This window comes from Dryas octopetala, chromosome 7 (assembly GCF_963921425.1).
Source record: "Dryas octopetala chromosome 7, drDryOcto1.1, whole genome shotgun sequence".
Classification (NCBI taxonomy): Eukaryota; Viridiplantae; Streptophyta; class Magnoliopsida; order Rosales; family Rosaceae; genus Dryas; species Dryas octopetala.
Window position 1 is genome coordinate 20,249,974 of NC_141372.1, and position 19,473 is coordinate 20,269,446.

The 19,473-nt window shown below is 36.7% G+C and overlaps 4 protein-coding genes across 5 annotated transcripts; 2 read left to right on the forward strand and 2 right to left on the reverse strand.

Moving 5' to 3' along the window:
• Positions 1-2,233: 2,233 nt before the first annotated feature.
• LOC147280400 (pre-mRNA-splicing factor SLU7-A-like) lies at positions 2,234-5,871 on the reverse strand. The gene is made up of 8 exons (XM_086251445.1): positions 5,654-5,871; positions 4,050-5,206; positions 3,666-3,882; positions 3,424-3,527; positions 3,240-3,308; positions 2,906-3,137; positions 2,722-2,790; positions 2,234-2,619 (listed from the first exon to the last, which is right to left on the reverse strand). Exons 1-6 carry the CDS (start codon positions 5,667-5,669, stop codon positions 3,060-3,062), a joined length of 1,641 nt encoding a protein of 546 aa, XP_086107571.1. The 5' UTR covers positions 5,670-5,871; the 3' UTR covers positions 2,234-2,619; positions 2,722-2,790; positions 2,906-3,059.
• A 4,690-nt stretch (positions 5,872-10,561) lies between these two features.
• Positions 10,562-11,712, forward strand: LOC147280401 (uncharacterized). Its single transcript, XM_086252202.1, has 3 exons — positions 10,562-10,671; positions 11,006-11,021; positions 11,266-11,712. The coding sequence occupies exons 1-3, from the start codon at positions 10,562-10,564 to the stop codon at positions 11,710-11,712; spliced, it is 573 nt and encodes a 190-aa protein (XP_086108328.1).
• Positions 11,713-13,205: 1,493 nt separating this feature from the next.
• Positions 13,206-16,070, reverse strand: LOC147280402 (uncharacterized). Of its 2 annotated transcripts, none has more exons than XM_086252402.1 (9): positions 15,815-16,070; positions 15,555-15,685; positions 15,371-15,456; positions 15,123-15,217; positions 14,669-14,765; positions 14,424-14,538; positions 14,093-14,247; positions 13,839-13,964; positions 13,206-13,702 (listed from the first exon to the last, which is right to left on the reverse strand). In XM_086252402.1, exons 1-9 carry the CDS (start codon positions 15,997-15,999, stop codon positions 13,478-13,480), a joined length of 1,215 nt encoding a protein of 404 aa, XP_086108528.1. In that variant the 5' UTR covers positions 16,000-16,070; the 3' UTR covers positions 13,206-13,477. The 2 variants fall into 2 exon arrangements, with proteins under 2 accessions (XP_086108528.1, XP_086108529.1); XM_086252403.1 differs by having other exon boundaries at positions 13,542-13,754.
• Positions 16,071-16,163: 93 nt separating this feature from the next.
• On the forward strand, positions 16,164-18,178 carry LOC147280403 (uncharacterized). Its single transcript, XM_086252404.1, has 3 exons — positions 16,164-16,745; positions 16,844-17,245; positions 17,624-18,178. Exons 1-3 carry the CDS (start codon positions 16,313-16,315, stop codon positions 17,992-17,994), a joined length of 1,206 nt encoding a protein of 401 aa, XP_086108530.1. The 5' UTR covers positions 16,164-16,312; the 3' UTR covers positions 17,995-18,178.
• The last annotated feature ends 1,295 nt before the right edge of the window (positions 18,179-19,473 follow it).

Genomic DNA, 19,473 nt, shown 5'->3' on the forward strand with positions numbered 1-19,473 from the left:
AAGGTCTCGAACACATGAATATGTGAGCGTAAACTGTGCATCAATCGGAGTTACGATTTAAAAGATATGAATATTTGAAATAATGGACATTTTTGTAAATTTATAAACATAAATTTTAAAAATCTAAAATCAAATTTTGTATGTTAAATTGTTAATTCTCTCTCCACAGTCCACACTTCCACAATATCAATTCACGCAGCCCAATACCACTACCCAATACTGATGGCCTTATCTCTTTGACTTTTTCTTTCTTTTATTTTCTTTCTCCTTCAGTGCACTGTGCACGCAATTGCTGAACAAGCCACGCCCACTCTTTCTTCCTCTGGGCGCAGTCAGTCCCTCAGTGGTCGCCCACTCGCACCCATCAGTCATCGGTCATCAAGTCCTTCTTCTTTCTTTGTTTTTTTGTTTCTCCTTTTTGTTTCTTGTTTTTTCTTCTTCCTTTCTCTTTCGGTCTTTCCTTCCTGTTCCTTACCTTTTCCTTCCCGTGGCAGAGACCCTTCTTCCCTCTCATTTTTCTCTCCCAAGTACCAGCCCGCGCATAAATCTCTTCCTCCTTCTCCTCTCCCTCTCTTCCTCTTCTCCTCTCCGATTTCTTCCTCCTTTCCTCCCCGATTTCTTCTCCCCTCTTAGGCCGCCGAGATCTAGCCGGGATCTCCCTCTCTTGGGCCGCTGAGATCTGGCCGGAGTTGGCTGGGATCTCCCTCTCTTGCAAAGAGTGAAGACAGAGAAGGAATTGTTGGAGAAGACGAAGCTTTTCGAAATTTCGGTATATTTCGGAAAATTTCGGCGAAATTTCCGAAATTTCGAAAATTTCGCCGAAATGTTGACGAAATATTGACGAATAGGTGCCAAAATTTCCATACCCTTAAAAAACGAAATTTTCGGCGAAATTTCGCCGAAAATTTCGAAATTTAACTCCTTGATTAATACCTAACTTAATCCAAATTCCTAACTCATAAATATATATATTATATGTGAAATTTGGGTTAAATCCATTCTAATCCAAATGGGTTGATATTGGGTTTGAGAATCGAATTAAGTATCTTGCATATTGAGTTTTGGGTGGGCTCTACATCTTTCAATCCATCCAATGCTCCAAGCTGTGAAAGTTGCACCATGGATTCTAGAATCAAGCTGCTTTTCGGCCTCTATAATAAATTAAGGCTTAATAACTGCGTATTTTTTATTTTCATGTCAAACGCGTAGAGTAAGAAGTAAGCTACTAATCCATATATAAAATTGCACAATGCGAAACCAGCCACAAAAATAAGAAAGAAAAGCCAAAAACCTTCCCTCTCGCTCTGTCTCTCATGTCTTGCTTGAGACTGAGGCTTCCACCAGCCAGAAAGGAAGGCTTGGAAGAGCTTCACTTGCAAATTGCAAAGCAAACTACACAAGCCCAAAGGCATTCACAAACCCAGAAGAAATCGTGTCAACACCATCACTAGTACTGCAGCAGCAGCTTCTGGTTCTGCTTTTGTTCAACTTCGACCCTACAAATTTCTCCAACTACGTTTTCAACGAAAACCACGCCTTGCCCTGGGTTTTCACTTCAGTCGTCGCCACCTCCTTCACAATAATCATCACCATGCACATGTATATGTTGACAAGCTCTTTAAAGTGTGCATGTATATGTTGACAAGCTCTTTAAAGAGCCTGCTGTGTCTGAGCAAGCAAAGTAACCGCCGAGCACATCAACCAAGTACATCAAGCCTCGTGAGCTGGATGCTGTGCCGGGATCAACAAGCTGCAAGCTAGCTGCAGCCGCTACTAATGAAAGTGAGGCACCTCAATCAACAACTTGTGCTGAGGATGATATCTGGGAGTCACTGAGATTTGTTTCACCCCTTATGCAAGGAATTGATGAAAGAGCAAAAGAGTTTAGAGCCAGGTTCAGAGCAGAAATGGAAGTTCAGGAGACGTTGGCACGTGATTTGTAGTAAAATTAAACCCTTCACTAATCAGATTTGAGGAGGGAATATTTATTAGATTATCTAAAAGGATGTAAATGAAGTATTAAGATTATTCTGCATAAGAATTTGTCTTTTGTCCTGCAAGCAGTTGATGCCTTGCTTAGAAGTTGGTTGGTGTTAGGATGTTACGTAATAATAGAAGAGTATAGGTTTGGTTGCACAAGATTTCATGATGAGTCTGCAGAAGGTTTCATGATGGATCAGAAGGAGAGTCGAAAAGAAAAAAGAAACAATAAAAAGCCAATTTAGATATGATGTGCATCCCAAATTTTCTAGTTCGGAATATTGTGCACCATTTACTCTTTGCATTAATGTTTCTTACATGTTTTTACTTTAAGGTGACCTAACAACAGCATAAATTACTACAGCTTACAATAATCATACTTAGGAGGTTCTCAAACCAAAGATGGAGGCTCCAGCTCTGCATGTTCTGCGACAACAGAACTAAAAGTTTTTTAATAAAACTTTATGAAAGTCTATCAGAAAGTCATTAAAAGTATAAATTGAGTACAACCCCCTAATATGTAGACAGCCAGGTTCCATTCGAACTATGAAAAATCTGAACTCAGTTGAGAAAGTCTTTCATTGGGTCATCATGGTGGACTTTCTTCATCCTATAAGCCTCCATATCCTCAGCAGTAACCTGAAATTGATAGACAATGGTGATGAAATCCACAAGAAAGCCACACAGACTCCGCCACTTAAACACTAGGCAAATTCACCAAAGAAAGGAAAAAGAATATACCTCATCATTCCATCTAACATTGTATTTGCGCTTCCTCTCATCTCTCTCTTCTCTCTTTCTTTCATCCTCCTGTCCAAGCCAAAATTGTATAATATTAATTAACTACTCAAAACAAAAAATTCAAAATATAGACATGTTATCTTTTCAACTCGAAATTTCAAGTTGTATAGAAAACTGACAATACCTTTTTAAGAGCTTCAGCAAGTAATTCCTCATGAAAGTCTATGAAAGTCTGTCACTTAAAAAAAGTCTTTTAAAAGTCATTAAAAGTATAAATTGAGTACACCCCCCTAATATGTAGACAGCCAGGTTCCATTCGAACTGTGAAAAATCTGAACTCAGTTGAGAAAGTCTTTCATTGGGTCATCATGGTGGACTTTCTTCATCCTATAAGCCTCCATATCCTCAGCAGTAACCTGAAATTGATAGACAATGGTGATGAAATTCACAAGAAAGCCACACAGACTCCGCCACTTAAACACTAGGCAAATTCACCAAAGAAAGGAAAAAGAATATACCTCATCATTCCATCTAACATTGTATTTGCGCTTCCTCTCATCTCTCTCTTCTCTCTTTCTTTCATCCTCCTGTCCAAGCCAAAATTGTATAATATTAATTAACTACTCAAAACAAAAAATTCAAAATATAGACATGTTATCTTTTCAACTCGAAATTTCAAGTTGTATAGAAAACTGACAATACATTTTTAAGAGCTTCAGCAAGTAATTCCTCATCTAAAACCAAATCATCAGGGATATCAGTTCCCCAAGTAGCAAGTCTTTTCTCTTCTGCTGGAGGAGGCATCTCTGTTTTCAGGTTCGTGACACGAGTTAGAAAAGAGGAGATAATGTAAACGTGATTCAAATATTACATGTCAATATAAAAGATTTGATCTACTTAAAAGGGAAAACCATTTGGGGAGAGAGGAAAACCGGTGTACTAACCTTCAGTGGCCTCTTTACGAGCAATGTTAGCCTTCATAAGATCCATTGCAGCCTCAGCAGCCTCAATTCCAGCAGCACCTGTGCAATAGCTACTGCGCATCAACTGCTTACAACACCTGTAGCCCCATTGATGATCCTTCCACCATGAACCCCATACAGTGGTGTGGTTGTTGATATAGACATCTTCTTCATACTTGCTTCTGGGAAGTGCTGTTTCCTGTATCAAGGCAGATTGATCAGATATCTATCATAATTGAGTCTTTGGCAGACTGATTATCGCCCCTTGTGTTTGAAGCTTGATAATGAGGCAGATTAAAATTTTAAGTTGCAAAATAAAAGCCTAATAATAGCAACAAGACTAAATTGTGGATGCAAAGCATTTACCTGCCCCTTGATGATCCTCCCAGCACGATCATATTCAACTTCTCTTTCACTCTGTCCCAGTAGAAGCTCCCTTGGAAATTCTTCTTCATTAGCTGCGTTGCCATACTTCTCCAGGACGGTGTCCTTCGTTTTTGACTTCAAGTTCTCCTTAATTACCTTATAATTCTTATAAAGCAACTCGGCCTGGGACGGGGCTGCTTGCATGTGAATATCTTGTCCCTTCTCAAATGCTTCCCAAGCATGGATGTTCATCTGCTTGAACTCCAAAGCTTGACCACTACTTCTATATCGGTTGTCACCGCTGTAAAACTTCTCATTTGGATCTGCATCTGGAAGGGGGTCCTCACGCATGGACCGGGTTTTGGGATCATAATGCGCTGAGTTGACATCAAGGTTTAAAAGATATTTTGCTGTATCCTCACGAATTCGCAAATTCCTGACAGTTCCTGTGCTCCCACCACCTGTTGTACGCACACGCTTCTCAACCTTTGCAAAGTCCATTTGTTTGCTCTCATCAACCTTGGCTTCATCCACCCTCAAATCATCCTCATCCTCGTCCTCGTCCTCGTCCTCGTCCTCATCCTCATCCTCGTCACTACCTTTGTCCTCATCATTTTGGATATTATTTTTCTCCTCTAATTTCTTGAGTTGTTGTTCCTTTAAGTATTTCCTTCGAGCTTCATCTCTTGATTCATATCTCTCAATGACACGGGCATAGGTTGATGCATCATATCCATTCCAGCGGTCCCGTTTTCCATCATAGTCAAGCTCAAAAGTCTCTATCTTCTCATCAGGAGCAATGTGTTTGTTCGTCCACTTTGCTCCCACTTTCCTGGGTCTTTCCATGCATGCCTTTGTTTCATGTGTCATGGCTCCACAGTTCTCACATGCGCCCTTCCTATATTTATCAGCTTGGTATATCTTTGCACCTCTGTCATACCATGATTTTGTGTAATTTGGATCTGATTTCCATTTCCTTTGATGTTTTAAGCTAGGTCTCTCGGAATTGAGATACCAAGGTGCAGATGACATATACTGCGGAATATGAGGATTGATTTCCTTTCCATCCTCATCCAATTCAGCTGGTGCAAGCCCAGCCTTACGTGCTTCTTCCAATTCAATTTGCTTACGATGGTCTTCCCTAGATTTGAATGCCACTACAAGCCCAACCACACAAGAATATCAATATAGGAGTAGGGAAGAAGAAACACAAGACTCTGAAAAACAAAAGTTTCAGCATAAACCAAAAAAGAAAAAAAGTGATCTAGAATAACATAAATTTAGTCTGTATAAAGAGAAATCACAAATTATTACATCCATAATAACACTACTGAAAAATCAATAATTCACAAAAATAAAAAATTAGTAAACATAGCATGCTTTGAACTTGATAAACCTAAATTAACAAATCATCAACTCCGGAAAACCCTAATATTCCATAAACGAATCTAAGCTCAAAAAACCAAAATCTCGATCAACAATGATAAATTACATGAAAAATTACACAAAGGAAGGATCTTTCTAAATTATTCAGAAAATTTTAAGAAAAAAGTGTAAAAGTAATCAAGTGTAAGATCCGTAAAGAAAGGCAAAGAAGAAAGAACCTGAAGCGGTCGCCATGGTTGGTCGTCTCGATGCTAAAGCTCCAAAAAGCCCTAAATATGATTCGAAATTATACAAGCGGATGACAGTGAGAGGGTTATGAGACACCTTCTCTAAGAAAGAGGAGGGGGCGGCGGCAGGGGGGAGATCGAGGGAGAAAGAGGCCGGCAGGGGGGCAGGGGGGCCGCAGGGGGGGCGACAAGGGGGGCGACGGCAGGGGGGGAGACAGGGGGGGAGATGAGGGAGAAAGAGAGGAGGGAGAAAGAGGTGAGGGTGAGGATGGGTTGGTGATGGAGATGCAGAGAGAGAGAGAGGGATAGATGAATGAGAGAGAGAGAGAGAGAGAGAGAGAGAGAGAGAGAGAGAGAGAGAGGATGAAGAAGAACTGAAGAAGAAGAAAAAACAGTGGAGACTCACGGGGGAAAATAAAGAAAGGAAAGGAAGAAAAGAAAAAGAAGAAAAAAGAAAAAAAAAAAAAAAAAGATTTAGGTTGATTGGGGTTTGGGGTCTTTGGACAATTGTAAAGAAAAAAATGGTTTAGGGTTTCGTTTGGTAGTTTTGGAGTTTCATTTAGTTGTTTTTAAACTCTAAACTAGTAAAATCTAATATATTTCTATATAAAAAATAATTTAAAATATCCTAAACCCTAATATCATATACCATATCCTAAACAATATAGAATATAGATTATAATTCCTAAACAATAAAGTTATATATTAAACACATAAACATGTTCAGAAATTATTTATTTGAGTTAAATACACCATTGGTCTACTAATTTTAACACTTTTCTCAAGTTGGTCTACGATTTATTTTTTGTCTCAATACAACCCAGTTATTAATTAACTTGGCCCAACATAATCCATTCCGTCAATTTTGTGTTAACGCCCGTCTATTTTCATCACGTGCCGCATACGTGTTCGTTTGTTGAGGGCAAACGAGTAATTTCACGGGGATAGATTCAATAAATTTTTAATTCTATTTAAAATTTAAAAATCAGAATCTGATTTCATTTTTTTTAATCACTCCCTCTATCTTCCCAAAATCCATTTGCAGTAAACCCAAATTCTTCTTGTTGTTTGATCACACCCATAGCCATTTCTTTTCTCTTTTTCTTCTTCTTCCCTGATCACACTCATAACCATTACTTTTTTTTCACCTTCTTTCTTATTCTGCAACTTCCCATGATTTTCATTCATGCCCAGCTATAAAAATAATTGAAAAAATAAAATAAAATAAAAGAAGAACAAGAAGCCCAGGTTCCACCAACAACCCGTAGCCCCTCCTCCCTCCCCACCATCTCCACCCTCTCCTACAGAAAACAAAAAAAAATGGAAAAAAAGAATAAGAAAAAAACAACAGAAAAAATCAAACCCACCATCACCTCTCCTTTCCAACCTGTGCCCAGCCCATACCCACCACCCACAACCCTCTATCCACCATCGGCAACTCACCCACCCTCCACCCTTTCCTCCCTCTCATTGACCTTCTGCCAGGCCCCACCACTACACTTGGCCAGTGACCCTCTCTCTCTCTCTCTCTCTCTCTCTCTCTCTCTCTCTCTCTCTCTATTTTCCCCTATCTTTGAATGTGCAAACCCAGCTTCGTCTTCTTCATTTGCAGCCAAATCCATTTTCGATATGCCCTTTTTTCCGAGCGTCGACTTCACCCCATCTCGATCTACCTCTGCTTCCGCCATTGGAGCCTCGGGCGACGACACTAGGAGCTTCTACCTCCGCCATTAGAGATGAGAAAATGAGGTTGAGGGAGGGAAGAGGGGTGGCTGGGGTATGGGGGTTTGGCCGGGGATTTACGATGGGTTTGGTTTCTTTGTTTTTTGGTTTTTTACTTTTGGGTCTCGGCCGAATTCTTCAATTGCGGTGATTTTCTGGGTGATCCAAGCCCATGGGGAGAGAGAGAAGGAAGAGAGGAAGAAGATGGTGGTCTCGGTTTGGCCTGGTTCACCGGCGATCACCGTCGAGCTAAGAAATCTGAGAGAGTGTGAGGTCGGGGAGAGAGAAAGTGAGAGGGAAGACAGAGGGAGTGATTAAAAACAAATGAAATCAGATTCTGATTTTTAAATTTTAAATAGAATTAAAAATTTATTGAATTAATCCCCTGTGAAATTACTCGTTTGCCATCAACAAACGAACACGTGTGCGGCATGTGATGAAAATAGACAGGCGTTAACACAAAATTGACGGAATGGACTATGTTGGGCCAAGTTAAGTAATAACTGGGTTGTATTGAAATAAAAAATAAATCGTGGACCAACTTGGGAAAAGTGTTAAAATTAGTGGACCAATGGTGCATTTAACTCTATTTATTTTATCTTCATGTTTCTTAAATAGTTGATCACATGACGAAGAATAAGATGGTTTAATGGTGCATATTCTCTATACTATAGATATAACTACAAATTTGAATTAGTTTGATCCCTTCAAAGGTTGTTACAACTTCATCAGGAAATTTGATTAGATTAGCTATATATTAATTGTATCTCCTTAATTGTGTTGTGAGTTGTGTCTACTGGTGTTTCTGTTATGCATTTCTTGGCTTTGACGTTTAACTGCTGTGTTGTGGTTAATATCATACGGCCGTATCCTGTTGATTGCAGTGTACCTTTCTTGAACCATTTCTTTTCTGTTATGGTACCATCAATTTTATTTCGAAGTTCTACTCTTGAATATGAATTATCTTATGCTCATTTATCTTATGCATTACCTTAACTGGGTCTGTATATTGGGTACTCTCACGGCCCAAATCTTGAAAATATGCAAATGAATGAGATGGCTATATATCTCAAGCCCTCAAATATTTAGGACCCCAAAATTTTATAAATTCATTCCAATAATATGTCTGCTTTTAACAAGCTTCTACCAAAAAATAAACTTAATAAACACATAAACATGTTGTCAAATCATTCATTTTATCTTCATGATTCTTAAATAGTTGATCACATACCCAAGAATAAGATCATTTAATCGTGAATATTGTCTATATATAGATACTGCTACTTCATTGCCTACAGACATTGCTTAATTGATTTTGAAGCTAATTCATTAGGTTTCTCAAGTCAATTGTCCAATGTAAAATGAACTTGCAGTCATTTACTGCAGAACTTTAATTGTCTTAAAATACAGATTACGCTTTCTGATTTTCTTTTTTTTATTTGGTGTGCCATGTTGTAGAAAAGTCGTTCCACTTTTTGCCTTCTTCTATGGCTTATGATTTTACTAGGTATCCATTCATAATTAAAAAAACATCTGCATGTCCTCAATAATTTTTTAGCGCAAGCTAAGTTTTATTGATTCATTATTATTAATATTTAGGGTTTTTTTTCATATTTAGTACCTGAACTTTGATCATTGTCTTAATGTGGTACCTAAACTTTTATTTGTCCCAATTGAGTACCTAAACTTTTATTTTGTGTCTAATAGGTACCAAAATGAATTTCTGTTAAAATTATCAACAAAAGTTAGGGGCAATATAGTCACTTCAAAAAATTTATTTTTAATTTTTAATTTTTAATTTTTTTTGTTTGTTGTGTGTTTTTTTTATAATAATTTTAAACATATAAAGAAAATAATTAAAATATACTTTGACTATATTGCCCCTAATTTTTATTGACAATTTTAACAAAAATTCATTTTGGTACCTATTAGACACAAAATAAAAGTTTAGGTACTCAATTGGGACAAATAAAAGTTTAGATACCACATTAAGACAAGGGTCAAAGTTTAGGTACTAAATATGAAATAAACCCTAATATTTAAACTTTTCTTTCCATGTATTCATTATTGGATTATTTTTTTAATAACCTTTTTTTTTGTCTGGTCATCAAGGGAGATACGATCCAAGCAACAACTAAATAAATAGATTATCATATTGTCAATCCAAAAATTGAAGCTGGATCTGTTTATGAGATTTCTCATTTCCATACTATCAAAAATCGATCATCCTACAAAATTGTGCCTCACATTGGAATGCTCATCTTCAATGAGAGAACAAGTTTCAAAAAACTGACAATTGTTCAGCCAAGCATCCCAATGCATCGTTTCAACCTCCTTGACTACAGTCAACTTCCATCACGGATCAATGTCCATACACTTCTTACAGGTAATGATCATATTTAATGTCAAAGTTTTGGTTAGAAATTTACTTAAGTTGAATTTGCTAATTCTTACTTGCATTATTGACTCCATGATACAATAAATTATTTAACTTTCCTCACTTTGCAGTGGCATCAAATACAAAATTATGTATTGTGATTTGATTGTGCTACCTGTTTTATGAAGATATCAGTTAATTATTTGCTTTTATCTTTTTTTATCAACTATCAAAATGCAAATTATCATTTAATTATGAGTTGTTCGTAATAATAACGTAATAAATGCATAGCAAATTGTAAAGCCAGTCGTCCTAGGTTCAAATCTTCACACTGGTGAAAAATACTTTGAATTTAAAGATCTTTCAAATATCATTTGTCCAATTTCAAATCATTCTGACTATTGAACATCTCATTCTAATAATTACCAGATCTAATGGGACGGATAATTGCTATCGAACCTTTGGAACACATGATGGTTGACAACGCAAGGATTGAAAACAAGTGTGAAATTCACATAGAGAATATGAGGTACAGTCTTAAAAATTGTTTATCAACTTTCAGTTTTTTCATATTAATGCTCAAGCATGTTGTGTTATCTGTATTACTCTAGGAGAAATGAAGTGAGGGTTACACTATTGAGCGATGCTGCCAAAAACTTAGATCATGAAGCTATACAACAATTACCACCGCCAGTGTTCGTTGTTTTCAGCAGTTTAAAAGTCAAAGAATACCAGGGTAATTAAGTAGTTCTTTTATCCTTTTTCCTATTCAATCTCTTTACAATCTTATAATAAATATGATGAGTTCACCTTCTTATAAACATGTAGAAAAACCAGTTTTGAGCAGCACCAATGCCACTGCAATCTTCCTCAATCCAAAAATACCTGAAATTGATTCCAACAAATTGGCGTATGATTCTTACACTTTTCAATATGCAAACATTAGTTTTTATCTTCTCAATTAACAATTTTCATTGTTTTTCAAATATGAGACATGCAGTTTTCGTGGTTTTGCAATGCCTATCAACATCTTGTTGTCTTCCACAGCCTCGCAACTACCTCCTCAACAGCTAGAAACCACTGACAGATCGATTAACTGTCAAAGCTTTGAATCATCTTGATCCACAACTTTGCAAGGTAAGCATTTATCTACAAAATACATTTAACAATTTTTGTGAACTTTATTTTCCTTTCTCATTTAAATTGTTTTAAACTCTTATTCTTTGTTTCTAAATCTATTGCAGGATAAGATTCTTACTTGTAGAGCTACAATCACACGTTTTGACACACATGTTGGATGGTGGTATAAGGCTTGCCCAACTTGCTTCAAACAATTGAGAACCACTGCTCAAAATGACAAACTCATCTGCCCAAAACACAATGCAATCAATCCAATCCTTGGTAAAATTAACAACTATTAATATGAAAATTTATTTACATGATGTATACTAATTTCAACAAGTATACTTAATTGATGCAACATCTAACAAATTGAAATTACAAGTTCAAAGTAAGCTTTGTAATTGCAGACCAAAGTGATGTGACCAATGTGATTGTAATTGGAAAACAAGTAGAACAATTATTCCGAGTTTCATGCTACAACCTGGTTGTTGAAAGTGGTTTCATTGATCAAACCCAATTCCCAGAGGCACTACTTCGAGTGAGAGGTAAGCCAAAAAAATTTCAGCTTCGATTTGGAACCCTGAAAAGTGATTTGAATAGGAATGACCTCCTTATACATGCTGTGTTTGATGAAGAACCCCTTATGATTGAATCTTCATCAACTCCACCTACTGACCAAGTACCCATTCCAAAAGAAAAACCATTGCATGAAAAATTGCTTCTCCACAGCCCATCACTTTCTTCTAAGATAGCTCCAGTTACACCCATTCCCAGCTCATCCACCAATTTGAGGAAAAAAAAACCATATCAAAAGGGAACCTTGCAGTGAGATGAGCTCTTTTCACCTCTATCCAACAACGAAAGAAAAAATGCCAAAGGTTATTGCTCTTCCAATAATTTACATTTTTTAATATTCTTATTCTCTTTGCCTATAACTTACACCCAAACTCTAATACTTATTAACAACTTTTCATTTTTCTTATGCTTTGCATCTCATTAAGTGTCAATCAAAGTCAAGAAAAAGCTGAGAAAAGTGTTGCTCCAAATCCTCCAGAACAATCTGATTCAGCTTTGGACAATATTCCACTCAAGGAATTGAAGACTAAACCAGCACCAAAGAAAGTTAAAATCAGGTTTGTTTTATGCTACAAAATTCTACACATTCTTTAATATAGGGTTTGTTCAATGCAGATGTTACAATGTACACATTGTTGGTTAATATATCTAGGTTCACAATGCCAAACATTTATACTGTGCTCAATATATCTACCAAGGAAATTCTTGAAATTAGCTTGCAAGCAATATACCAATGTAGAAGACAATTCTAAAATTTCTTTGCATTTAAGTTATCAATTTTCCATGTTTCTTTAAAATGGTTTAGCCACTGTATAAAATAATATAATAATAAAATGACTAAATACGTGCCAAAACATCTTCGATAACATAAAACACACAAGAAAAGTTTAGCTCAAACATTGCACAATTTATTTTGTTAACTAAGTGGTTTAATGATACTACTTACATTCATTCATTTATCTTTTACACTTACTTACTCTATACATGGAAACTTCACATATATTTTCTAATGACCACTCAGCCCATTCAATTCCTATTCAAAAATATCATAGTGTTAGTTAAAAATTGAATTCATACTACTTTCAACTACCAAGTGTTGTTAAGTCCACAGAGTAATCTCAACTGATTAAACAAATCTATATGCATTTTACAATTTGGCAATTCATATACACTTAACAAATAACATATTCTAATTTTCCAACAAAACAGAGAAGCATCCACCTGCAGGAGACAACAAAGAGGATGACCAGCCCAGCAACACTGAAGAAAAATCTCCTCAAACCCATACATCCACCTCTGCAGATTCATAAAACAACTCTTCAACAGTGGATCTTGCTCTTTTGTTATGTATCACATACAATTCTATAACTAAGCGTTGTAATATTTTTTGCATGTTGTTTGGTTTATTAAGATATCAACAATATCTTAATATCACAACCAGCATAAAAAACACATAATCAACCATCATTTTGTAACTTTAAATGCATCAACAACATTGATGCCACTGTTTAGAAACATGTTTATTAGATTTTGTTAATTTAGTTAAAGTTAAAACTCTAATTCTGCAGGTTTGTCAATATCTTCACAGTTTCATACCTGCATGGACTTCTAGCACAATTGACTTGATAAAGTGCTTGCTCATTTTCTAATTAGAAGTAATTTCTTTATTTATTGCTTGAAATAGTTAATTTCTGCTTATTTTTATGCATGATTCATTTCTGATGCTATATGTGAATTGCACAAGCATAGCTGTAACTTGGTTGCATAGAATATGAATTTGACAAACCTTAACAACATTTCCAAAAGTTTCAACTTAAATTTTATAACGCTCAAACACATTTTATAACTATTTTAGACCCGTAGCATCGCGTGGGCACAAACACTAGTAACTTCCAATTAAAGAATCTTATACTGCATAAGTGCATATTCAGTCCAAGACTAGCTTATATAATTTTCAGTGAAGTTATATATTCTTCTCAATATTCAGTACACAAATATGAGGTATTCTTCCTGCCAAATCATTGTAGCTTGAGACAGCCTGCAGCATCCAAAAGCTCTCCAAGTTTTTTTGCAGCAGAAGCCAAAGTATGATCACTTTTACAAAAAGCAAATCTGATGTATCTCTCCTGGTAACTATAACCTTTGTGAGAAAATTTCTCCAAAGACAAGTCTGCATGGAAAAATCCACATCCTGGCACAGCCACCACCCCAGCTTGTTGTATTAACTTTTTAACATAATCTACCTGCAAAAGCATGAACCTCATCACCTATATCACTAAAATGAGCAATTACAGCCTGCAAGAAGCATGGACAAATTAATTGAAGCTTTTCTATAAAATTGTTGAAAACTAAAACCAACAAAGTAAAAGGCAAGCATACATCAGAAAGTGGGCAATTTTCAGGTAGCTCTGCAAATAAAAAGAATGCACCCTGAGGCTTGAACGAAATCTTAAAACCAACCCTGGCAAGCAAATTGACGATGTAGTCTCGTTTTGATTCATAATCCTGAGCATATATAATAGAGGTATTAACAACAATGGATAGTCATATTATCAGTTGCATCACGTAGACAAATAAGCTATTATGGGCTATGAAGTTCACAAAACCAGGCAAGTGTTGCCTTTTGGACATACATCTCTCAATGAGTCAAAGTATTCAGGGGGGCTTCTCAAAGCAATCAAGGCAGCTTCTTGGAAAGGGGCTGGAGCGGAATCTGTAACTCTAATATGAATGTTTCTGATTGCAGATGCAATACAAGCTGGAGCAATTGCCCATCCAATCCTCCAACCTGATAGAGTGATAGACAAGATTCCAACAATGAAAGCATATTCTAATAATTCTGAAGTAGAAATGAAAAATTTAGCAATATTAGAAGCAAATCAGAATGCTGCAATGTAATATATATTAACCAGCATAAGCAAAATTTAGATCAAAAGTCTTTTGGGCAAGATGTCAGCTATGGACCTGTGACACTGAACGTTTTAGATAAGGAGGATGTGATAATAGTCCTCTCTTGCATTCCTGGAAATGAGGCAAGGGATATGTGTTTCTCATTGTTAAATGTTATATGTTCATATACCTGCAGAAATATTCAAAAAGAACAAATCCGAAAGTTACTTAGATATTCAGAAAAGTAGTAAGTTTGTTATCTAAGAAGAAATTCAGTATGCATAAGTTTTATAGGTACAAGTACAAGAATATTATCATACTTCATCTGTTATAGCTATGCAATTCCTGGTGCGACATTCTTCAGCAATAATCTCAAGTTCATCTTTAGTGAAAACTTTGCCAGTTGGATTGTGAGGACTGTGCAAAATTTGCATCAGGAACATCTCTAAATCATAATATGAGAAATATCATTTCTTGCAAAATACACAATCAACATTATTATTGAATGCAGGGTTCCAGGGACACAATAGCCATTTTAGGATTGCTCCTAAAACTCGATTTTCAACAAAACAGTCAGGAACCTCTTATTAGTCTATAAACTAAACCTTTTCATATTGGATTGATCAAGCAAATAACTGCACTGAACCTCTACTCTACGGATCATGAGCTTGCTACAACATTCATAACATTGGCTTTGAGAAATAGTATAATTAATTTGTAATCAAAGCTCCATATGTTCATTCTGACACTCTTTGTGGTTGTTTAATTTCTAACCTGTTGAGTACTACAGCTTTTGTTCTCCCAGTAAAAGACTTGATGAATTTGTTAGGGTCCAAGGTCCAATGAGGTGGGTCAAGAGCCACAAACACCTGTGATATTCATTGTATTGACAAACTTAATTAAGTACAAATCCGTAAGTGGTGATGAACGTAACCATCGACAAGCAGCAGCTTTAATCTTAATTCATAACAGACTCAATGCCTTGAGTGATGGGAATTAAATTATAAAAAGCAGAGGCTTACTGGGACTCCCCCAGCCATCTTAATACATGCTTCATATGTTTCATAACAAGGGTCAAACAGCACAACTTCATCTCCCTTGTCTATTACTGTCCAAACAGAAGACATTGATTTAAATAAAAATACCAATAAGAATTAATAAAAGAAATTAAGCTTGAAGCTAGCTAGGTAGTTAATTAATATATACTTGCAAACGCTGCCGCCGCAAATGCCTCGGTTTGGCCACAACAAATAGCTATATCAGTAAGAGGGTTGATATCCAATCCATGCATGCGCTTCATTATGTTTGCCAGGTGATCACATATTCCTTGCACATGCCTTACAGTATTAGCTAGAAATAGTTAGGCTCCATTAATTTCAAAATTCAAAATTCATGGCCTAATTAAAGCTGAGCACATGAATAATTGACAGAGTTGAGTTGTAATTGTAAGATGGAAGGTGGGTTACCTGTACTGATTGAAGTCGGAGTGGATAGCGGAAACGGCAGCGTATTTGATGTGGGAAGGTGCAGGGAAGTCTGGGAAGCCTTCGGCGAGGTTGATGGCGTTGCATCTCTGGGCAAGAAGGGAAAGCTCCTGAATGGGAGATGGTGCAAGACTCTTTGCCACAGAGGATAAGTACTGCTCTTCCATTCCCCTTAGGATATTAGCATATTGCTATAATGGTATCAACATAAAGGCTCAAGAGATGTATCTGAAATTTACTATCACGCCTGCCCAGTAAAGTTAAACAAAAGTACAAGTAAGATAGGAAAGAGATAGGAAGCTGCGCTTGGAATCAACATGTGGACCTCATTCATTCATAGCAAGGACTCTCTTGTCCATACATGCCTCACTGCTTTGCCTTCAACTCGTACTTTTAAAACTTGCTTCCATGCAATTGCAACCCAACTCAACTGTGCTCACTAGTCACTAGTCTCACTAGTGTGCCCAAAAATAAGATTAGATGAAGAACCAACTATTTTCAAGTGATGAAGATGAGAATGATCAGTCACTAAGATCCATAGCTTCTTATTGTTGGTGGAGATCGGCTGCAAAATTTGATGAGTGTGTTAATAATCACCTGATCGCCAGCGCTTGTAGTCTCACACCAAGGACCAGAGTGCTTAAAGAGTTGGAGAGACTGGCTTTGGTTGCAAATCATGAGGGGATTAATGAGCTTCGGCACAAGCTGCTCATGTATCGATCAGGTGATTTCTGGATGCCCATAGGAGGTATCAGTAAGGATAAGATGGACATTCCACCCGTGGCCACAATTCTCTTGGTTGGTTTCTCTGCTTCTGGCAAGAGCTCGCTAATCAACCTTATGTACTCTGTTTTGGGTCGCTCTGGACTCATACCCTTTGCTCAAACATCATCATCCTCTGCTTCTGCTGCAGGTAATTAACTCATTTCATTATTTATTTCTTTAATTTCTTTGAATAATTAGGCTACATATTTATATTAACTATATAGATATCCGGCCATTTGTATATAGGAAGTTGTAGAAATGATCACACGACCATGTTTTTGAAAGAGCACAATGTGTTGAGGTCTCTGCGAAGTGGGTTCTGTGTGTATGACTCTCGGGGATTCCATTACGACCAATTGGGTAGCCATGAGAGTAGTCCTAGTCTTGAAGAAGAAGTGTCAAGTTGGATGAATGATGGGGTTCAACACAACCAAGTATGCTTAAGATCAGGGGACGCTGCGTTAATGAAAGATGATGATATGGCTCTTCTTATGTCGGAATCGTCTTCCAAGTTTGTGAGGAGGAGAGTGAACTGTGCAATGGTGGTGGCCAACATGGCAGAGATCTACAAGGCATTTAGAGATGGTGATTCTAAGCCAATGGAGGCCACAAGACAGCTTTTCTGCTCTAATGCTTTCAGACATTGCAGTAAGCTAGTTTAATTCCTTCCTAATTAATTAATTCTATATATCTTGATCTATTTGTTTAATTGATAAAGTGATAATACCATGCATATCCTTGAGTTTCAATAATATGCTATATATGGACAATTAATTAAGGAATAGTGTTACTAACTTATTACATGTCATTAGATGAATGTTAGGAAAAAAACTTACCTATTACGGTTGTATACATTATATGTGTCAATCTCTCTCATTATGTGATCTAGCATGTAATGAGAGAGATAAACACAATGTTGTATACACCTGTTACATGAAATTCTTTCTCTAAATGTTAATATGCTTGTTATATACAATTAATTAAGGAACATACAGTGTTCATTACTACATGCACATGTATATGCAGATGATGAGAAGCCTATCTTGATATTGACACATGGTGACATGTTATCAACTGAGGAGAGGATTGAAGGGCGGCTAAAAATATGTGAATGCTTGGGTGTATCAGAGACAAGCGGAGTATATGATATCGTGTGCCTTACAGAGTATGGATTTCTGGCCCAAGAATCAGACCCTGTCTCAGCCTATGCCCTAACAGAAGCAGTATATAGGGCATTGCTCATCTCAGACAGGACCCACTTGCCAAAGAAAACCCACCACGACTGGGCATTGCTTATATTATACTGGATTATCACCTTCTTTGGTTCTCTCTTTTCTCTCCTTGCTCACATTTGCTTCAAGCTCGGTCATAGGGATAAAAAACTACTCAAATATTAATTAACTTGTTTTGTATGCATGTCATCAACTGTATCACATTAATTAATTAATTGTAGACAAGTTACTAGTAGCTAGCTAGGAAGCTGATCACTTGTGAAGTTGTACGTGTTAACTTAACTCTTATATTTGTCACGAATGTAACCTTTTTATCTTGTGACTTGAGAATCTGAGATGGCTAACTCCAGACTTGATGTACTACTCTACGAATTTTAAGTTAATATTGTGTATTATTCCCTTAAGGTCCATTTTGGATTAAATAAAAAAATTAAGGCATAAATTCAATTCAGACACATAACTATATAAGCTATTTCAACGGGATCCATGAATTTTAAAATATTTCAAATATACACCCGATCTATTATCTAAATTGAAAAATGAATTTCTGTCCATTGATTCGTTGAGAGATCAGTTAAATCACAACTTGGCTTTTGTTGATCGGGATTACTTGACGACGTGGCTCTATCTCAGCAAACATTTCCCGCCAATGAGCGACACGGGCCCACAATTTAATAATAATAGAGAGAGTGAGAGTTTGTAGGCTCGTGTCAGGGGTTAGGTGGACCCGTGTCGCTCATTTCCCGCCAAATGAGCGACACAGATCCACCTAACCCCTGACACGGGTCCACAAAGTCATCATCTCTTTCTCGCTCGTTGAACACAAGTGAGAGATTTATATTCGAATTTGGGGGAAACGTGATATTTTTTGGAAACTAAATGGTCTGGAGAGCGTTCGACAAGCGAGAAAGAGGTGATGGGTGTGTGAGCCTGTGTCAAGTGGACATGTGTTGCTCATTTGACGGGAAATGTATGCTGAATTAGTGTCACGTCGCCAATTAATCCCCGTTAGAAAAAGCCAAGCTGACATTTAACTGATCTCTCAATAAATTGATGGATGGAATTTCATTTTTCAATTTACATAATAAATCATGTGTATATTTGAAATATTTGAAAGTTCGTGGACCCCGTTGAAATAGCATATATAGTTATGTGTCTAAATTAAATTTATACCAAAAATTAATATCTTGGAATCTTAAGTTAAGATTTTTTAGTTTCATGACTCATTTGGCTTGTAACTTGGTAGCTAGCTTGACAATATTTACCCCGCAACTTTCCCTTTAGCCTCTTTTGTACAAGAAAGAATATGACTCATTGGATCTAGTTATTTCAAAATCAAAAATATTATATTTGGATTAAAAATGTTCAAAAATATTATAAATAATTAAAGGGAAAAATGCATTTTTAGTCCTTCTATTTTACCTTGCAATCATTTTTAGTTCTTGTGTTTTCAAAATTGCCAATTTGGTCCTTGTGTATATGTTTGCAAGCAATTTTAGTCCACCACCACCAATTGTGGCGGCGGGTTTGTGGTAGATTTCACCTATTATGCCCAATAGAGAGAGAGAGAGAGAGAGAGAGAGAGAAAAAAAAAAAGCTGATGGGGAGAGAGGGATGGAGGGAGGGTGAGGATGGTGGTGGTGT